Source organism: Aythya ferina (assembly GCF_964211825.1).
Source record: "Aythya ferina genome assembly, chromosome: 1".
NCBI classification, from domain to species: domain Eukaryota; kingdom Metazoa; phylum Chordata; class Aves; order Anseriformes; family Anatidae; genus Aythya; species Aythya ferina.
In genome coordinates this window covers 160421925-160444145 of record NC_140296.1, presented here as the reverse complement: position 1 = coordinate 160444145, position 22221 = coordinate 160421925, and the positions used below count along the sequence as shown (strand labels likewise).

Sequence of the window (22221 nt, the reverse complement as noted above, 5' to 3'; positions counted from 1 at the left end):
GAGCTTTTTGCCTGCTGGCATATTGTAAATAATGGTGGTCTGTGAATATTACAAGGGTGAACTGAAGAACCAAAGCAGTAAGGATCGGCATAGAATGATACAGCTTGGCCACATTGTTAGGCTAGTCCAGTGACTAGCTGCTCCCGATGGAGCCAGCTTCCTTCTTGTCTTGGCTCCTAAACTTGCATCAGCAGGTAATTACTCACATTATTTCAAAGGGGTGGTTTTCTGCCAGTTTTGTTTCTTAAGCCACATTGCTGAGTCATTAGCTTAGAACCTCTTCTCCTCCAAGGAAGTGATGGGAACATGTGGCCATAGGCAACGGAGTGTTGGTTCTGGAGGTACTCAGCTGTTAGATTGGCTAAATGAAGCATTTAAGAAATGACATAATGAGGATGATCAGACAATATATCATGTTTTTTCCTTCTGGCTTTTCTGACCAATTGCGTGGTAATACAGGACTACCTATTTTTTCACCTCCTTCTACTTCACTGGCAGAAGCCCAAATCTCTTTCCTCTTACTGCAGTTGTGAGTGCAGGATCACCCTGAAAGAAATCCAGGGAGTTGAAAGATTAGTAGCTTTTGTAGCCCAGCAGATTTGGGAAAGGTTTATTATTGCTGTTCCAGCAAGAAAGAAGCAGTTGGCAAACTGGCACATCATGAATAAAAATAAAAGTAGTCACAGTTTTTCATCTTTTCCAGTTGAGTTATATATACTACATTACAATTCTCGCTACACTGCATTGTAATGTCATGAGAATTGGTTTCAAGAACACCTCAATAGGTCCTTCCCTAGGGCAACTCTTTTGTTTTCTTGTTTAGTTTAGATTATTGGTATTGTATTTTGTGCAAAATATGTGTTTATTGTCTAAATGTGCTAAGTCAAAGACATCATGACTCAAGTCATCTGAAGGAAGACAGTGTGAATGTTTCAAGTTGCTTCTTTTTATAGCATTTTAACATGTGCAGTTCAAATATTCTGTATCTGTATTATTCTCTTTATTTCACTTCATTGAAAATTACCGAAATGTGTAGTACGTCTTGGCAAAAAGTAAATGGTGAATTAAGGAAAAACAGAAGTTCATTTTCATGTCTGATTCAAAGTTCAAAAAGTTAAGTGTTGTTTTCACAAATAAGAATAGGTTCATTGTATGGAAGAAAAAAAAATGTACTTTTTTGACAGTTTTTGAGAGAGGAGTGAAAATTTAACTACTGACCAGGTATGAGACTTTCTGAAAAGTCTCACATTGTGACACTGAAGATTGTTACGTGGGCCGAGGCAAGCTACAAGAAAAAAGAATAGTTGGTAAGTTTGTTTTGGGAGAATAGGAGAACAGAATAGAATAGGATAGGCAGAAAATAATAGGGTTGTTTCAGAGAACCAGATGAAGGGGCGGGGGGGGGGGAGGCGAAGTGGTAGCAGAATGCTAGTACTAAACTCTTGTGAATAGTTTACTGTAGGTGGCAAGCGAAGAAGCTCATATTTGTAACAGTATTTTGAGACATCCTAAAGGTGACCAGAAATAAAGAAATCAAAAAAGTCTTGTGTATTTGTCAGTGGTGGTGGTTGGTTGGTTGGTTTTTGTGTTTTTGTGTGTGTGTGATTTTTTTCTTACTTACAAGTATGTGCAAAAAACAGAAGCTGTTTTGTTTTTTGGTTTGGAAGATGTTTATCTACTTAAAATGTTAAATTCCTCAGCTCAGAGAACCTGCAGGATTTAAGTTGAAACACCTACCTCATCTTCCTGTGCCCAAGAGTAAGTAGTCTGTGGTAGAGAGAACATACGCATCAAGTTACAGCAACGCATTTGGGTAGTAGCCAGACAAAAGAAAAGGCTCAACAAAGTGCAGCTCTTCTCAGGGCATTTGCTGTAGCTAGCGTTGGAAATAGTAAAGATAAGCACAAGTTGGGGTAGTTTATCTCCGTAGACAGCACAGTGATATTAATGTCACAAGTGCTTACATGTTTATCTCCCATCAGGCACAGTAGAACAAATGTGGTTCTCATTTCAAGCAAGTTATAAAAATAGTATGCATTTCTCTGCCAGTAATAAAGCAAGACTGAGAAATAAGCATTGCACATGAGGATAGAAAATGTGTTTTTAAAATGTAGAAGGAGGGGGAAATGCCACCAGCGTTCTGGTTACCCTAGCAAAGCAACTTATGCTTGAATATGTTCTCCAGAATGTTTTCTGGAGATGGATCAAAAAATAGCTCATTAAGGAACATACAGCTAACTGTAGGCAATTGAACATTTAACAGTAGTTTATTTAATGAATACTGATTTGTTTTGTTGCAAGTTGACCTTAAAGATAACCATAAAAAAGTCAAACTAGAAAATGTTATAAATTGACGGGAGCTTTTTTTATGAATTAGACTTTATTTAGGAGATATGTCGGAAGTGACATAAAGGAAAAGTATTTTAATTTTCTAGGAGATAATTTATTTTACATGAAGCACTTTGCTGTCCATGAAAAAAAAGAGTTTTGCATTCTGGTAAAAACATTACTTGCTGTAGTTACAACGGAGTGCATGCAGATTCCCCTTGCATAGTTGAGGATGTATGTACATCACTCATACAAATCTTGCATTCAAAAAAAGTGTACATAAGATAAGGCAGGGAGTTATTTTAGTTTCCTACCTTCAAAATGAAACATTTAAAAGATTCATAGAGGGCTACAGGATTAATTAATGTGTCAAAAAGTGTTGAGAAATTTAAAAATCTGAAGTATCAAAAATTAACGAATGTTGGGAAAATAATCCTGCAATTAATTTTACATGCCTTTTACATTCCTTATTACTTCTTCAAATAGCATTATAGCAGGATCCTGCAACAGCCTACATTTTTACAGCCTGCTAATAACTTCAATTTTAAGAGGTTTCTTGGTTTTAGTCTTTTTTGTGGTTTAGGGTTTGTTTGTTTTTTCTTCCTTTTCGAGAACTGCTAACACGTCATTAGATTTGGTTGGCCATTGAAATTAGTCTGGACAAGGTCCTCTGTCCAGAAAGTGTTAATAATAATTTCCATTATTTCGCAGAATTCCACAGAGGTTTAAGAGAATTAGGAATTCTTAAAAATGACCATTTTGTACTGTTGCTTGCCTTCCACAAGGGCAGCCTGGCGGCGTACCAAAACGACAGCAAGCAGCCCAGCTGGAGAGGGCGGGTTTAGCTGCTGCTAAATTAGCAGCAGGGCTGTAATGGGCACGTCGGGGCACAGCTGCGGCAGGGGTGTGAGGGAGTGAAGATGACCATCCCATGTAATGCACAGGCTTCACATGCCAAGGCTCGTGCTTGGCCTGGCTGCCCCATCCCCACACAGACCTCCAGCAGTCAGCCCACGCCAGGACCTCTTTTACCCCTCTTGGGGTTTCTTTTCCCCACTCAGCCCCTCACAGCAAGCTGGCTGTGGGCAGGTGAGAGTCTGGGAGGGGACATGGCCAGGACAGCCAACCGAAGGGATTTTCTATCCTGTATGCACTGTACTTAGTGAAGAAAGCTGGGAGAGGAGGAGGAGGGGGGATGTTTGTGGTTGTGGTGTTTGTCCTCCACATTCAGGCAACCGCTGGGCGCGCTGAGGCCCAGCTCTCCAGGAAGGGGCTGGACATCTGCCCGCCGGTGGCAAGTAGTGAATGAATTCCTTCTTTCACTTTGCAAGCACACACAGCTTTTGCTTCCCCTATTAAACCATCCTTGCCTCGCCCACAAGTCTCCTCACCTTCCTTCTGTTTTCTCTCCATCCCCTGGCAGAGGGCAGTGAGCGTGTGGCGGGCAGGTGTCTGGCCACGAGCAGCGGAGCGCCTCTTGCTGCTGTTGGCCAGCACAGGCAGCCCCCTCCAGAAGCACTTGAGGCACCAGGTGGCTCCTGTGGCAGCATCCACCTGGATTTCTTCGTAGCATATCTGTAAATTAAAAGGGTTTTTCAGCTGCAGCCAAGTGATGCAATTTTAGTTTCCGGTTTTGCTGCTTAGCCACTAGGAAACGTTGTGCTTATTTCTCTCATACACATCTGATGAATCCCCTTTCACGTTGCTGTGTAGCATTAATTTTGGTTGCATTTCTTTCCCATGAGGTGATTGCTTCAATTCTTACAAAAGCTGGAAGGAATTAAGGTGACACAGGCAGACAAAATGCTGTAACTTCTGTCTTTCGGCTATTTAGGTTTGCAGTCTAAATGACTTCCTTTAATTTTGCCTGTATTAGGTAGCTAGGTAAATGATAATTATAATGCAAAGAAGACTTTCTATAAGTAGCTTTCTATATGTTTTTTCAAATATTGGTGTTATAAAAGGCTTCTGACTGTGGCAGGTAATGATTTTAATACATGGTTTAAAAAAAAAATGTGGCTTGGTAGACATTTCAACACTGCCAAATGTGTGAGTGTTACGAGTAGAATAGCAGTGGAGATCTTAGGGGGAAAGTATCTGAAGTACCTGCTGTAGTTTCCATGAAGTCTTTTTGTTTTCATGTAGCAAGCAGACTTTCTTCAGCTCTAAAAAGTTAAGGAAAATTGATAGCTTTTTTCTTTTTATTTTATTTACAATATGACAAAATGTTAGGCTTCTAGCACTAAACATTAATGGGGGGGAGGGAGTTACTGTTACATATTGTGCATTGTTACAGATGTAAATACGAATTTATATTTAAAACCAGATACTACAATCCTAAAGAAGCCTTCTCCCTGCAGTTTTCATCAGGTTCTGTTAATGGTTTTCGTTTTTTTTAAGAAACACATGGTGGGGGCCTGCTGTATGCTTAAAGCAGACTGTTGTTGATTAGGGTGTTTTTCCTAACTGAATTGGATTTTGGCCTTTACATCAGTAAGTACATCTATTCAAACAGTGTTTGCATTATGCACTGCAGAGGACAACATGAAAGTTTGCAGCGTAAGCTCTGTTTAAAACTGAGGATGTCACATGGATCTCTGGAGTAAGTCACAGGGAGTTTTGCAATTGCCTATTGCAAAAGTGGCATTGGCATTTTGCAAATGATGAAAGGGGAATGCTGTAAGAGAATTACTAGCTGCCATTATGAGATCTTCTGGTACCTAAAATGTTCACTCCAGTTTTTACAGTGGCTGGAGTTGTAACCTTAGATTTGTTTCATTTCCCATCCTCTCCACTTGGAAAGGTATGACATGTTTATTGACAGCGGGCCTCAACCACAGTAGTTTTCAAGTATAATTTTAGAGTTGCTATCAGAGCTTGAGGCTGCCTTTACTTTCTTCTTCCCACATACATACCCATCAAGGTTGTATGCTTGGAAATGTTTCTTCAAGGCTGTGGATCTATCTGTGAAGCACCACATCTGTTGCCCCAAGGATGAGTGTTGTGGGAGAAGAGAAGATACAGATTGAGAGCTCTGGGGTACAGTCAGATCAGTATTCCATGAGTTGTGGGCCAGGATTTGAGTGTACCTGTAAATGGATGCTATTAAAATACTTATTGTCAAATAAGCTCTACAGAACAGTAATAAGAGAGCACTACAGCAGATTTCTTTGCCATAGTGATAATAGCTAGGAGTAGGAGAGAGCTATTCTGCCGCAGGGAATGTAGGATAATGAGATATCTGCTGTTTTCAGGAAGTTACATTGAAAAACTCGGTCCAGTGCTCTTTTCTCTTGCTGGCTTGGATTTTCTGTTTTAGTTTATGTTCCCGACCAATGGGGGAGAGGGGGAATAAAAATTAGGATATTGCCCCCACTGTTTGATCTGGGATCACGATAGGAAGATGGAGTAGAGGCTGATACTGGTCCTCTTCCTGCCCCCCTGTCTTGTTGCAGCAGTTCCAGGGTTTCCCACTGCAGTGAGATGATCCAGCTGCTTTCTATAAGGCAACATGTAATTCTTCCCTTTGTGCTCATCTGTTTTGAGACAAACACAAAAACTACAAAAATGAAATTAGCAGAGCTTGTAAAAAAGAAGGAAAATTCTTTACTGGAGGATTGCAGCTAGCTCTTATTATAATTAATTAGTTCCTCCACTATCCCCAAACCACATAGACAGTTTTAATATTGGCAATGTTCTAAAAATTTTGAAATACCAAAGTTGAAAATTAGTAAAGAAAGGGGAAGTTGCCAGTAGTGAGGGATCCTTTTGTTTATTTTTAATTCATCTTCAAAATGCTGGTCAAAGCTGTGATTCTGTGAACAGTACTCCTTTTGTTTAAAGACTGTGATTCCAATTTAAAAATTCTTTACAAAGTATGAAATGCAGACACTGAATTTTGAAGTTATGCAGAGAAGCTGATATGGGGCAACAAAGCAGGAGCTAACAGAGACTTTGTGCTCTTCACTGACGCAGGTATGAGGAGTGGAAGAAAAACAGGAGGGTTAATGCCAGAAGTTAAGCCTTTCTTAGCAGCTCTCCAAAAATTTGTCTGTATCCACTGGCTGTAGTGAATAGCAGACACAGTTCAACTATTTTGAGGGTGTGTGTTAGCAATTCTGGCCTACCTGAAATTCAGTTTATTACGTTTGTGTTTTTTAATATATTTTAAATTATATTTTTGTTGACCTCTTGTTCCAGGTACATATACAGATCATACATATACATGGTCCAAATACTTTATCAGCACTGAAAGCTCAGCAAGTTGTCCACCAAGATCTTGTCCTGAAAAGTCTGACGATCCAGTTCTTTGGCAGCCTAAGCCAATTTAGCTGCTGGCTTCCTGGGATTGCCCTGCTGCCTCTCTTGCCCTGTGTTCGGGCTGTAAGCTTCTCTGACCTTACACTGAACCTGTTCAGAGCACAAAGCTGGCAGGAAGCTATGCACTTCGTGTGAGATAGTTTCTCAATGATTTAGCATGCTGAAATAGTTCAAAGCTGCTGCAAAGACACGAGTAGAAACACATGGCCAAGGGGATGTCGCTGTAATTATAAAATTGAAAGTTTATAACCTTTAGTAGTCAGTGTAATATAGTTTGAATTGTGGAGATCTCTTGTCATTAATAATTAAGTGAAAATAAATATATTAAGCCTCTGAATTCTCAATTTCCATCATTCTAGGTATTTATGACTATTTATTCCAGTAAACTCAGCACATTTATCCACAATGCAATTATGTTTTAGTATTTTATTCTTCTTGTTTTGTTAATGTGTGTAAAGCACTGAATTTTTGAACCTGCTAATTAAGCAATTTGAAGTATTACGAGAAGAGAATATGTTTCTAAAAACAATTTCTGTACGATTGCTTATTTTTCATTTATATGAATATTTCAGTTTTAAATAGTAACACTGTAGTAACAATAACATTAACCAGTGTTAAATCAAGTATAATTCAGAAGTTACTAAAACGTGACAATTCTCTTTTTAATTTTACTTGCTGCAGGATTTGAACAAGCGTTTGTCCCTGCCTGCTGATATCAGGATACCTGATGGCTATCTTGAAAAGTTGCAGATTAACAGCCCGCCATTCGATCAGCCAATGAGCCGACGTTCTCGTAGAGCTTCACTAGTAAGTGTAATGCATCTGCCTTGCTAGGTCAACCTCTTGGGTCTTAAGGTTCCATTTCATGCAGATGTCTGTATTCTGAGCATCATTCAACTTAATTTGTACCTTGGCTTTTATGCCCTGAAAGATGGGGCACTTCAGTGTGTACTGAGCACCTGTCAAAATCCACTGAAAAAAATCACCCTTTCCTTCCTTTCTCTTCTGCAAACTTTGCCCCTCATTTCTCAGTGACCCACTGAAATCAGTGGGTCAAGACCCTCACTACTCCCAAAGTACATACATAAATCCTCTTACTTGTTAGAGCAGTGATGATCTATGTGAGCAAAGAGCACCTCCAGTCTTAGATCCAGGCTGTGTGTCTCCTGTGATATAGTATAGGGGCCCTAGAGTAGCACAGTATGAAGACAGCTAGTCTTCAGTTTTCTTTTTGTATTTGTTAACAAATTTTCTTTCTCAAATTTCCTGTTGAAATTATACCCCCGCAAAAAATCTATGAATTCCTAAGAGTATTAATAACTAAATTTATATATACCTTTTTAAGTATATATTTTAATTGGGTTATTTTAAAAAATAAGTCTGTCCTTATGAATGGGAGGATTCTTATGTTCTAATTATAATATAAATACCAGAAATCCCAGACACCCATACTAAATATGCACATCCCTGAAATAGTCCAAAACACAGCTTTTTCTTATTTTTACACAAATCATTCAATTTCAACCATAATTTGATATATTACATTTCTTAATATTAATTGATGTCTTAAAGGAATCGCTAGACCACTACTGAATTTCTGAGCAATTTCATTGGTGTAGAGAAAAACTGGATAGGTTTTTGAAACCTATGTTGTTCTTTTTATTGACTTAACAGTTTATTTGCTGGAAAATAAATATGAAATATATATATATTTATCATTCACATAAAATATGAAATAATTCTTAACTGTGAAATATCTTTATTCTTTCCTTTGTTACATGCGTTATTAATTCACAATGTTTGAGATTTTTGATGTATTTTGCCCCTGAAAAAATACAATGTAGTGTGCCAGACCAAAGCTCTGTTCTGCATGTTTCCTTTTACAAGCACAGTATTCAAAGAAGGGAAGATTGGATCAAAGCACTGGAAGTAATAGGAATGTAGCAAGCTTAAATATGTGTGCCAGATTTCTGTAGCTCATTAACCAGTTACTTACTGACATAGCATTGAGTTGGGGACTGTATTTCCCAGAACCTTCTCTTTCAGACGCGGGTGTACTGAAGTACCTTTTCAGAAGAGTCTTTTCAGTGTTGGAATATAATATTTGAGGGCTGGGGGGAGTTTCCTGTGTATGTGATTTCCGTTGCTCGTTTCATGTAGAGCCCTGAGTGCAGTTGGAGTTCTCTCCTCGTCACATTCTAGACAGAAAGAAAAACAGTGCCCTCTAATGAATATGATGTGCGTAGGGAATCAACTTCCTGTCACAAGGTTGTTTGCTTTTGCCTTTCAAAAATGCTTTTCAAGGCTGAAAAGTCCAAAATGAAGCCTGCCAGCAGCACTGTGGTGTGCAGGCATGCATTTGCTGCATTGTGCTTTCATTATTTCAAACTACTTTTAAAAAAAAAAAAAAAGAGAGAGAAAATCGTTATTCTGAGGTTGTCATTGAAAGCTTGCTAGCAGATTAGTTATAGTAGTATATGAATACTGTGTGCTGCTGTAAAGGTATGTCTCTCTTCAAGGTGTAGGAATCTAAACAGCTGTAAAAAGTATTAGGTGAGAGCTTGTTATACTTCAGGTCTGGTGCATTTCTTTGAAATACAACAAAAAATTAGATTTTACTGTAAATGCATTGTGCATGTACTGGTACAGTATTGCACACACAGCAGCATAGGTGCATCTCTTAAGCACCAGCCATAAGAGACCATAAATATCCATGTTCCTGTGTAGGTGAAGATGGGTAGATGGATCTTGCCTGAAAAATTTGTTTAGAAATGATTTTGAGGGAAAAATTAAAGTGAAATTGATCTTGGTTTGAGTAATCTAAAACACAGGTTGTCTTCTGAGGTGGTGGTCAACTGAAATGTGGTTATAAATGAGACACACTGCAAGGCAGGTCTTGAAGAACATCTGTCCTCTATATGTAGGAAATACTTCATTGTATTGTCTAAAGATTTTATGTTTATTAGTCTTGAACGGTACTGAGGATTCAAAGAAATCAGACTTTTATGTTGTATTCCAGGCTTTCTGGCAGTAACAAGGCTAATAGGTACATGGTTGCATATAATTTCTCCTTTCAATTCAGAAGCATATATTTTTATTTCTGATACCATTCAGTATTCACTTCAAGTTGTATCTTTTTAAGTAGATTAAAATGCACTTTGGAAACAATACTTACTTTACTAACATTATACTTATAAGTATACAGTGTCTACTTATATATACGTGTGTGTGTGTATATATAAATATATATATATATATATATTTATATATACACAGACACACTTATAAGTATATACTTATAAGTCAATGGTATGTTTAAAATCTCACTGGAGTTTTAAGGGTTGTCAAGTATCAAATTTTCCTGTATTTTAGGATAAGCAGCTTGGCTTCACCAAGCTCTGAAATATGCTTGATTCTAAAGCATGTGGTTCTAAAACGTTTCAGTCCTAACACTAATTTAATAAACCAGAAGTTCTCTTAGTACCGTGTTAACAAAATAATGTGCCCATTTTTTTTCTCTTACATATGTCAAATATGCTTATAGACAAGATCTTACACTTCAGTTGTGTTTTCATGCATATGTTCTGAAAATTAACAGAAGAATGAATCCAAGATTTCGTAGTATGCCTTCATGTTATATTGCTGTCCAATCTTAATGCAATCAACAGTATTTACTAAACAAAATATTATCAAGTTCTAACATCCATTGGGTTTTAGGAGCAAATCAACGTTTTTTGACCTGAAGAAATAGGTGCTGAAGCCAGTCAGAGGTCAAAGTATCTTTCCTTAGAAAGAAATGTTAAGTGGAAGGAGGAGGTGGTGCTAGGGTGAAAACCTGACTTTTTCATCTGACTGTGTGTCGAGTTGTCAGTAACTCAAATCCTTGTGAAGCCAGTGGATTTTGGATTTTGACAGGGTACAGGTTATATGCACTTTGTAAATCCTTTTAAAAATTGACTTGTTTGACATGTCAACTTTCAACATTCTTTACACTGTAAGAGCAATATAAAGGTTTAGTGTAATTGAGAATTGTCTTAAACAGAAATAACTACAAGAAAGAACTACTAAATGTGAGACTAGCGGTGGATTTGAATAGGAAAAAATAATGATCTTAAAATCTGTCTTGCAAAAAAGGTGTTATGCAGGCAGATAAAATCTGGTTTGCATTGCAAAGGTAAGTTGGTGACCAAAAGAAAAAGTGAATAGGGCCAAGTAAAATATGTAAAGACTTGAAATTATAGGCCATAAAATGTAAAGGGTTGAGGAAAAAGCTGAAGCTTGTGGAGGAATGATGTTTAAGGATTTTAGTTGTGGAGTGTTGTACTGAAAAGCCTTTGAGAAGTCAGAATGGAAGAAGAGACCTGGAGCTGAGGTCTTGAATGTGTTCTCTGTATTTACAGAGAGCAAATAAGTAATGAAAGTTATTTTGGAAGAAGCAGCTGCATATGGATATGCTAAGCAAGAGAAAGGATGGAATAGTTTGAGATGGCTTCTGTGCTTTAGACTATAATAACCTCATTAGTAATCAGATCAGAAGAATGGAGAAAATTTATGCAGGAGTTAGGATAAAATGGGGTTTTGTATGAAATGTAACTAAGTACATAGTTCTTCCAGGATGCGCAGTGGACTGACTAATAGGCTGAGCATTCGGCTTGGATGCTGGGACACACACATATAATATGCTAAATAGTTTTAAAATAACAGAATTTCATGGTGTTTGCTGTAATACTATCAGGTATTTTTCTGAAAGAACGTTCGGTTTGCTGATTAAATGATAAATTAAGGGTCAGTATTATCAACTTTCTGTATTTTTTCATTGCAGTCAGAAATTGGATTTGGAAAAATGGAAACCTATATCAAGTTAGAAAAGCTTGGAGAGGTACGTATAGCTTTCTTTTGAAATTAAATGCCTATTGCTTTGATTACATTTCTTTAATGTGCAGCTGACAGAGCACTGGCGGAGGTTGCCTGAAGAGGTTATGGAGTCTGTCAGAAGCCTCCTGGACGTAGTCCTGGGCAACCTCCTCAAGGTGTCCCTGCTTGATAAGGGGGGTTGATGACCTCCAGGGGTCCCTTCCAACCTCAACTGTTCTGTGATTTGATGGCAATGTTTTATGTAAAATTTTTCATAAAAGTTAACTGAAAATCTCTCTGTCCTTCAAAATATCCATTGGATTTCTCTTTTCAGTAAACCAAGCATTTAACATGCATAACAACATCACAGCCACAAAAATGTTCTATGATTGCATAATAAAACAAAAAAAGCAGGAAGAACGTAAGTGAGCTGGGGAAGAGCAAGACTTTATTAGTGAATGGTCTCTGACCTTATTACGAAGGCTAACATATGCAGATAGACAAAATTATTCTGTCAATAATGAAACTACTTGAGTCTGGTTAAGTCTCCTACTGTCATGATTTAGGTATTAGGGAGCACTTATATTGGACAAGAAGCCATCATTTGCAGTAAGCAGACAATAACTATTTGTGTTCTTAATATAGACAAGCCAACACACGTGAGCTCAGTGGCCAACTATGTGCAACCAGTTGAAATACGTAACACTGAATTCTGTTCCCCTTCCCTGCTGGGGGAACAGTAATACAGCCTTCCTCTACTACATCCAGTGACTGATTTTCAGAGAAACTGTAGCATTCCGGGGAGAGGTCAGGTTTCTGACCTGTTCAATTTGGCTGAGGGTGACCAGGGGGTCAGAAGAAGGATGAGGAGCACCAGGATGGGACGCACTGAACATTGCAGAAGTTAGCGGGGCTGATTGGTTTATCTTCTGTGAATATTGCAGTTAGTCCTCTATTTGCAGTGTTTTCATTTCCAAATGCATTTTTTTCTCTAAAGTACTTGCTAAATGGCTCACTAGACATGGCATGATGTCACACAACTTTGGAAAAATATTAATCAAGCAGCTATCAAGTCATAATTGTGGGTGTATTTTATCCCGTTTGCATTATAAAATGTAATGGACGATATAAGGTGTATCTACAGTAATGCAGGGCATTTTCTGTAACTTTTTTGCTTCCTCTTTGCAGTTCCAGGAATTAGATACACCTAATGACTGTTTTGTCAGGGTTTCTTGTCATTATATAACATATATTAAGAGTTTCGAATTTTCCATTGTCTAAGAAAACTAAAAGATAAATTTCACTATATTCATGTTCACGATGTCAACAAAAATGAAACTTCCGTTTCCTCCCCTCCCAGTGCATGCTCATGTAAAATTTGTAACAAAGACAAGAAGCAGACAAAAGGAATTGTATGTTTTCCTAAAAAATAGTGGTAGAATTTGTCTGCAGCCATTGGTAAAATACCTGCAGCAAAATATAGTTACCTGCGCTAGTTTTATTTAAATATGGCCTTTCTAGATGATCCCAGCAGTGAACTTGGGGAACTTAATACTACCTGATCTAACTTCTTTGGTGTACAACTTGTGTAATTTTCAGAGGTAGTAAGTATATGCATCCCTTGTGTCTTCTGTGTATTCTGATCTGTTTACAAACTATTTTTCTAGTTTAACTTACATAAGAAATAAAAAAAACATTAAAACTAGTCATACTCAAAATGAAAGCTGTTAAAACCTCGGATTTCAGTTCATATTTTCTTTTTGAACTTATCTTTCAATGAAGGAGCAATTTTTAAAAGTATTCTTCTTTTTCCATGTTGTAGGGTACTTATGCAACAGTTTATAAGGGGAGAAGTAAGTTGACAGAGAACCTAGTAGCTCTGAAAGAAATTCGCCTGGAACATGAAGAGGGAGCACCGTGTACAGCTATAAGAGAAGGTGATCACATTTCTATTGCTTTTTAGAATTTCAGATATTTCTGGCTTTCTTTTTGACCAAAGTGCTTGGAAAACAAATCAGCTGTGTGATACGTGTAAAAAAAAAAAAAAAATTAGTTTTGATAAGGAAAATTTTAATCTTAGACATATTAAGGGTTAGTGTTTCAAATGTATTTATTTTATTGGGGGAAGGTTGTGTTTTCAAATGGTGTTATAAATTGATGATTTTGTATTGAATTAGACTAATACTAGGGAATAACTTTCAGGGATTCAGAATACATTATATGAAATGACTGCTGCTGCCTGAACTGCACTGTCTAGCAAATATTTACAGTTTGCTACCCAAATGAGTTTGGTCTTTTAATTAAATACATTTCTCATATTTAGTGTTCATATGGCATTAAGTTAATCTATGTTCTTTAAAATAGCTTTTTAATTATAAATAAATAAATAGCATATATGTGAACTTGCTAGAAATGTGTTTATTGCTTATGTTGCATTTATTTATTTTATATTTACCATTCTCCTTTGCAGTGTCATTATTAAAAGATCTGAAGCATGCAAATATTGTTACATTACATGATATTGTTCACACAGACAAGTCTTTGACTCTTGTTTTTGAGTATCTGGTAAGCATTTAAACCACTGTTGAGCTTTATATTCTGTTTATCTCCTTACAGAATACTGAGTAACACAGATATAATAAAATTCTGTATTATCTTTTAAAATACTCTATTATTGTCCTGCATGTAGAATTATTTGGCTGAAAAGTATACATCTGTATTCAGTTCTCAAAGTGCAGTAAGTTCTCATCATTGTAATGTTTCATTAATAGCAGTTAGAGGTGATCTACCTGAGAAAACTCATCCTGAATTCAGTAACTGTAAAAAGGGATAATTATGCTATTATCCCAATGATATTTTTCAATAATTTTGCAAGTGATCTTAGAAAGAAAAAGTATATTCCATATTTTTGTAATTCTTTTCAAGCAAGTGCCCACAATTGCATCTCTTAGTTGCTTGCCTCTTATATTACAGACTTTTCATTTTCTCACTGACGCTTTAATTATATTTTTGCTGGAATATATGAGCGTAATAAGAGGGTTGAAGAACAAAATCTTCACTTCGAGTGTAATTGGAGAATGTAGTAATTCCATTTAAAAATTAAAAAAAAAAAAAAAAAAAAAAGTGGCACACACAAGGTAGAATGGCACACACAAGGTAGAAGATGAAAGCAATAACAAATAATGGTGTCTAAGATAATGCATCCTAATGGACAGCATGGGTATTTTTGCCCTCTGGAAAGCCAATTTTCTCCATGTTCCGACTTAAAGGGGTTTGTTTTGGTTGTTAGTTTTGGGGGAGGGAGAGGTTGTTTTTTAAAATAAAAAAAAAAACATATTTTGCAGATAAATCAGTTTTCTGATGAGTAATTTCTTCACTAGTTCTAATAAAAAATAATAGTCACGTAATCTGTTGTCCATAATTTTACTGAATAGTGGTGATCTTTTGACAGGACAAGGATCTGAAGCAGTACATGGATGACTGTGGTAACATCATGAGTATGCACAATGTAAAGGTGAGTGGTTTTAGTGACATTTACTGTTCTTCAACTTTCTCTGTTCTGACTGAAGAAATTCAGAGAACTAACTAACCAGAAGCTGTATGGTTAAGAGCTTTAAAAAAAAAAAAAAAAAAATTCCTTTTGACTCAACTACATTTGACATCAGACGGAGTCTTCCTTTTAGGTTTTGGGAGCATTTAAATGTTTAAAGCAAAAAAAAAAAACAAGAGTTTACGTAACTTTAAGATCTCATTCTCTTTGAAGTTACACATTTAAAACAAACGTTTCCAAAAAAGTAATAAATTTATAACTGTATTGACCTCTTTTTTTTGTCCTTCCACTATTGTGTACTCATCTATTGAGGTCAATCCTTAGATTAATATATCCTCAAGTAAAGTTTGTGTGTGCACCAAGGAAAATGTGAGCAGAGTCATGATTGTGGGATTGGATTCCACTGCCAAGTAAGATATTTTTAATACATATTTAAGAATAAATGATGGCCATCTCTCCATTAGTGATAAAATAGAAATTACTTTTTTTAAGATTTAGTTGTCTTTTGCTTTTAACTATAGTTGTGGCCCAGTCTAGTGGCTCAGTTGCAAATCAGGCCTGGTGAGACTGACTCAGTTTCAAGTCCCCCTCCTAACAAGCAGTTTTTCATTTGAAAAACTAGAATACCTGTTTGTATTTTGTTAATACTTACAGCTCTATAAACATGATTCCGAAGAGAAGAGAATACAAACTTGGAGTAAGTTGTCAAATGAGGCTGGACTGTGTAACAATATCACCCTGCTGTATTGCAACATGTGCTGTACCTTCAAAACAGCTTCATTAAGCTGTGTATAATTCATTTAAGGGTTGCTACTTTTACAGTAAGTGTATTTGAGAAACTTTTCCATGCCTCTTGAAAAATATTAATTGTAAGCTGTGACCCTAAGAACAGAACCAGAGAGTCAGCGAGACAACAAAAAACATAATTAAGCTTATGTTTTTAATTAAATACAAGTTAATAAGTTGTAAGTGGAAGCTGATTCCTGTAATAAGTGTGGTTAAGAGAACAGGGGGAATCTGCTTGTGATAATCAGATCTAAGCAGAGAAAACCTGCTTTTTCCATGTTTGTCTGTGGTTTAAACAATGCCATAAGAGCAGATTGATATGGTTAGTACCTTTGGCACTGAGAAAACGGAACAGCTGCTTAACTGTGGTAGCTGTATATGCTTATAGTGCAATAACTGTGGGGGTTTGAATCATTATTAACATCTGAGAGACCTCCCTGTCACCCCTTCTGTCACATTCTTCACCTGATTTTATGTTTTCAGTTGTAACAAAATAAGAATGTATCATATAAAGATGTGTGTGATCTCTGCAGGCATTACGATTTCCAAAAAAAAATTTTGAGTTAATATGTGTCCTGTGAATTTGTGGAAGGATCCATGCCAACTGTCATGAATATCCACAATTTCTGTAAAATAATCTGCATTGCTTTCTTGACAAATCCTTGCTGTCACAGTGCACACTAGAGATGGCTATTAATTTCTACCACTGTGCTGTTAACATTGCTTGGGAGTGACTACCCCTGCAACGGTATAGGCCTGAGTCGACAGAAAAAAAAAAAAAAAGAAAAAAAAAAGTTGTTTCTCATCCTGCTCTTCCAAAAAGGAAAGGAAGAAAGAAAAAATGCTCCAAATTCTCTTTTTCTTGAGTAGGTGGATCCCATATAATCAGACTGAGAACAGATGGATGTAAAGTACACCTGCTGTGTTGCTTGTCCAGTTTAGGAAAAAGAATTTGGTGGTGTCACCTGGTACAAAAATAAGCTGCTGTGTTAGGAAATGGTCGTATAAAAACGTTCCAGTGTTTCTTCTCAAAAGCACTATTACATGGTGAATTTTTCATATTGGTAAACATCATTGTTTGTAACGCTCTGTATTTTTTTAATTGTACATTTCATCATTGATACTGCCTGAGGGCTTCTGTGTAGTTATTGATACCATCAATGGCTACCCAGAAGGCCCATATTCAAGTTCAGATGCCTTATATGTATAAGAAATTGCAATGTAGTATTTATTAATGCAGTGATAGAGTAAACTGATTTGGCTACCCACTGATAAACCTTTCTTTATCCCTTACTACCTTTATGTCTATGAATATGCAGCATTAATATGTGTGAATAGAGTTGCTTGGTTGGCTTACTGTTCCAAAGGACTAAAATAAACCTGCATGTATTGAGGTCAGTGGATGAATATAAAATGCCAGAGGATGTTGGGTTATGTTAGTAATATTCATTTCCCCACTTCTCCACATTTCACGAGCTTGTGAATCCAGTTGTATTTTTCCAAGGGGCTGCCAAAACATCTTTAAACAGTTTTTGCACAGTTGAATGGAAAAGGTGCTGAGCTGTGGCAGAAAGGAACTTGAGTGTAGCCAGAGACAGTTACCTTTAAAGATGTTAGTGTGGGGAAGAACACTGGTAAATACTTAAACAGCCCTGTGGTTCTCTTCAATTATGCAGAACAAATCTCCCTTAAAATCTTTATTGTAAAGTACTGTGTAAAAGCAATGCATTAGCATAAAAGGATTTTAAATCTGTAAACAATAATGAAGATACTCTAAGTGTGCTCATAGGGAAAATTAATTTACTTTTTTAGAGGTATTTTTGTCTTGCTTACAGTACAGAGCTTTAACTCTGCAGTGCCCAAACAGGCTGTTATAAGTTAGTGTAATCTGAAAATTAACATTTTTGGCCTAATTTATTTAAATGTTCTCTTTTGTAGCTGTTTTTATACCAGATTCTTCGTGGTTTGGCTTACTGTCATAGAAGAAAGGTGTTGCATCGAGATCTGAAGCCACAAAATCTACTAATTAATGAGAAAGGAGAACTGAAGCTAGCAGACTTTGGTACGGACTGAAATTCTTCTGTAACAAATATTTTCTTGACTCACTATAAAGAAAATACTGAAAACAAATTATACTGAACTTGGAAATCCTTTGGAACTGGGAATGTGCATTTGAAAACTACTGTGAACATCAGGAAAATGAACCAAAGATGTGTATTTAATTCATCTTTGTACATCCTTACTAATTCAAAAGGCTAGGATTTAGAACCTTGTCCTTGTTGCTGTTGCTGTTTGTCAATAACTGGAAAAGTAACATCCTCTAGTCACTATCAGTAGGCAAGCAATTTGCTGCCTGTGATGTAGCTATCCTGTCTTCTTTGCAATGGCTTCTGAACTGTAACTGCAGGATCAGCATTCAGTCTGTTGGCTATGGTCCCAGCCCAAGTCTGTGTCAGTTTTACAGTTTTCTGTAGAAGCTGGTACTTCTTAGTCAGTCTATGGCTTCAGTTGTGAACACTAAGAAATATTCCACAAACCATTGTTTTGGTTTCTGTCTTGGCTTTGAACAAATTAGTGAAAGCAATCATAATGGTTGCTGGAATTAATCTGAAGGAGCCAAAAGAGAAATGGGTATGTGCAGTTGCATTTATAAAGGAAAGATGAGAACACCAGGTCTGTAGTAAATTTGTGCATTCTCAGATGGAAAATGGAAGTTGTCCTTTTACAGGATATTAGAAAATACGTGTGTAGGTCATACTGTCACTGAACTTGAGCTTTGAAAGTAGTCTTATAGCTTCCTTTGAATTTGACATTTAATCAAATCCTTAAGCTGGAGCTCAGGCTGTTTGTTACTCATGCTCCACAATCACTCCAAAGCAGAGTTACCAAGGAGAGCAAGAGGAAGGGTCTGTCCCTGTACAGAATTGTCAGGTGTTACTGATGCACCAAGCTCCTTTGAGATTTCCAGCGAGCATTTGCAGACGAGTGCAGCATTCACAATTTCCTTTTATTTTCTAAGTCGGGAAGATCCTTTGAGAATCGTGTTAACACTGTTTTTTTTTCACTTGTTTGTGAACAAAAGTTGCTCAGAAGATTGTATTTAACACGACAGACCTAAATTTTATTGAGGATGTTACTGACAAACTGACAGTATTATTGTGGAAAACCTCTATTGATCAGTCCAACACTGTTGGTCCATTTCCACGGCTTCATGGTTCATTTGTTGCTTTCTTTCTCTTGCAGTGTAATTGTTAAGTGGTGAATACAGGATTTCACAGATTGTGGGGAAGATGCTATATTGATATAATGCTTTGTTGTTTTGATGACATGTATAGGCTTACTGCAAGTTTTGATCTGCTTACCTGCCTTATATGCTTCAAAACACTTACCATGAGATTTCTGTAAATACTAAGTCAAAACACATTGTAGAAATATATTTATTAGGACTCTTGAATGAATATAATTTGGAAGGTATTTAGCAAGTCAGTATATTAAAGCTGACTTCTCTCATGAAAATTCTTTGTCAGTTCCATGGAAAATAAGATTTAAGAAAAGCAGCATTGCATAGAAACAGCACGTGACCCTTTATTTCCCTTTTTATCAAGGATTGGCTAGAGCAAAGTCTGTGCCTACGAAGACTTATTCCAATGAAGTTGTCACGTTATGGTACAGACCACCTGATGTTCTCCTTGGATCTTCAGAGTATTCAACTCAAATAGACATGTGGTTTGTATAGCTTTGTCTAGTTTTAATTTTTATTCTCAGTCAAGTTGAAAAAATGCCAGTTCTTCATTGCTATGTAGTAGCATTCAAATACTAATCCTTCGACTTTTTGAAGGCTATCACTGCATTAAATATTAGAGAAAGGGTTGACAGATGGGGAAGATGCTATTGTTTGTCTTTGAAAATGCAGAGTACTTTTTTATTGCTAAAACATGCATCGGGCCCACATTTCTAGGGGAAAAGAAATCCATGTTCTCCTGATGACACAACATGGTATTTTACTATGAACTTACAATACAATGGATTAACTTGACATCTGAAGGGAGAGGATATAATATAGCTATGACAAAGATTTTATTTGGTCTTTGATGGTTCTTTTGTTGCTGCATATCTTCTTTCAAAATTTCTTTTAGTAGCAATATGTAGTTAACTAATATAATTTGTTTTTATTTAAGAGAAATTATAGATATCTTTAGGAGCAGAAAGCTTAAATTGCTGTGTATTTTTTTTTCTGATTTACCTTTTTCTCTGTTTCTATAAAAGGGGAGTTGGGTGCATATTTTTTGAAATGGCATCAGGAAGGCCTCTCTTCCCTGGTTCAACTGTTGAAGATGAGCTGCACTTAATTTTCAGGCTTCTAGGTAAGTGTTACTTTTAGCAGCACTGTTACAGGTATATGTTTATTCTTCTAAACACTTTTTTTGTTTTCTGGGAGAACTGTAGATCTTTATCTATTAAAAATTACATTTTATGTTCCATTGTCTTTAAGATGAATGAGTGTGTTCTTGATTAAAAATGATCAACCTGAGTGCACAGATGAGTTTGTACAGCATTGCCTCCTTTTTTTTCCTGTTCAAATTACAGGATTAAGTGCTTATTTATGTCAGGGCTGTTTCTTTACAGGTCTGTGGGGGAAAGGGGTTATTTTTGTTGTTGTTTTGTTGGTGGTGATTTTTTGTAAGTTGAATTTATTGCTTTTTTTAAATACAGGAACCCCATGTCAAGAAACATGGCCAGGTATTTCTTCCAGTGATGAATTTAGAAACTACAACTTCCCTAAATATAAACCACAACCCCTAATCAACCATGCACCAAGGTATTTTGTGTTTTATTTAAAAGAAGATATACATTCCTATAGCTTTGAATATTTGTAAATGTGAACAAGGTTCCAAGTATGGTGTGCTAGTGAATGCTGGAAAATTGTACATCATTGTGGGCAGATATTAATGCAAAGCATAATCCCATTACTATGCAATTACTTTGTCTAATATCATTCAAGGCTCCATAATGACCTATAGAACTGTAAACGCCTTGTTAATAATGCCTGCATAGTGGGAGTATTCACGCAGCACTTGCAAATTCTCTTGTTATATAATAGGCTCATTGTTAAAATGGCAAGGTTTCCTTGAGCAGTCTCTTGAAATCATTCTAAAATCAGTATGAGGAACTTCAAGGGTCTGCATCAGTATTGTTAACAGCACGGAGGTTGTAAATAAACTTTATAACAAAGCCTAACACATTTTTATTGACTCTGAGAAAAAGATCTAACATTGTGTTCTCCTAGTGAATGACCTGGGTCAATCTACTAAATCACAATACAAAGCTCAAGATTTGTATGTTCCCGGTATTTTCATCTTGTTCTGAGATAGTGCTACTTGTATGTATACACATTCACAAGTAGTAAAGTTGTTTGGGTGAAAACATTCACTTCTTAAAATTCAACTTTCATCGGTTACTTTGCAGATCAGCTTCTGTAAATATAATTCAATAACTTTTTTTTTTTTAGGCTAGACACGGAAGGAATTGAATTGATAGCGAAGTTCCTTCAAGTAAGATATGTTTTGTGGCTTTACTTTATTAAAAGTGCAAGTTTAGAGTTTTGATGTATTATGTAAAATTGTAATTATAAGCATAGTACCTGTTAGATCTAACTCAAAGTGCAGCTGAGTCTGTAGTGGATGACAGGTTTAGGAAGAATGATTGTCAGGCTAAATGCTGCAGGAACTTAAAAGCTGGTATTTTGGCTGTGTTTTTTTTGTTGGAGTTGTGGTTTTGGGTAGGGTTTTTCTGTTGATGTTTTTGTTTTTTCTTTTGCAAGAAGCAATTTCTTCTCTCTGATTACTGTTTGTAAAATAAGTAATTGATTCTGTTAGCAATTCCCTGAAAAACTAAAACACTTTCGAAATACAGTATTAAAACAGAACTTTTAAATACAAATACTACGGTTCTGTAAAGATGGATTTTGCTTCCCACTAGAGAAGCATCTACTAATGTAAAGAATACTCTTTGATCTTTCCAACTGTTTATATTCAAAAGGTAAAGTGTTATGTGGCTTTAATCTTTTAATCTGTATTAAAAATGAGCCAAGAAACAAGAAGAGGGGAGGCAAGATGGAAGGCCAACTCTTAAGTCTTTGAAAGAATGTAGAAGCCCTGTAACTTCACTGTGTTAAGACGCCTTAGTGTATTAGGTGGAGTGCAGTAACTCTGCTTTGCAGCCAGTGGTTTAAATTCTATACCAAGTCTTCATCTATTTACACACTCTTTGAGAGTAGTTCTTGCAGTCCTTGTTTAGACTTTGTTCTTCTTTGTGTACACCATTTTTAAATGTCTGAATCTTTGTCCAACTTTCTAAATATGCCAAACATGAGATTGTTAAGC

At 36.4% G+C, this 22221-nt stretch overlaps 1 protein-coding gene across 3 annotated transcripts in view; it reads left to right on the top strand.

Annotated features, from left to right (window-relative positions):
• The window catches only part of CDK17 (cyclin dependent kinase 17), a 95789-nt gene that overhangs the window by 68519 nt on the left and 5049 nt on the right, over nt 1-22221 (top strand). For all 3 annotated transcript variants that reach the window (XM_084496505.1, XM_084496507.1, XM_084496506.1), the window contains 10 exons: nt 7330-7455; nt 11471-11527; nt 13325-13439; nt 13973-14067; nt 14954-15016; nt 17777-17900; nt 19444-19564; nt 20105-20202; nt 20552-20657; nt 21348-21390. In XM_084496505.1, the coding sequence (XP_084352631.1) occupies nt 7330-7455; nt 11471-11527; nt 13325-13439; nt 13973-14067; nt 14954-15016; nt 17777-17900; nt 19444-19564; nt 20105-20202; nt 20552-20657; nt 21348-21390 (948 nt within the window). The remainder of the gene's footprint in view (nt 1-7329; nt 7456-11470; nt 11528-13324; nt 13440-13972; nt 14068-14953; nt 15017-17776; nt 17901-19443; nt 19565-20104; nt 20203-20551; nt 20658-21347; nt 21391-22221) is intronic.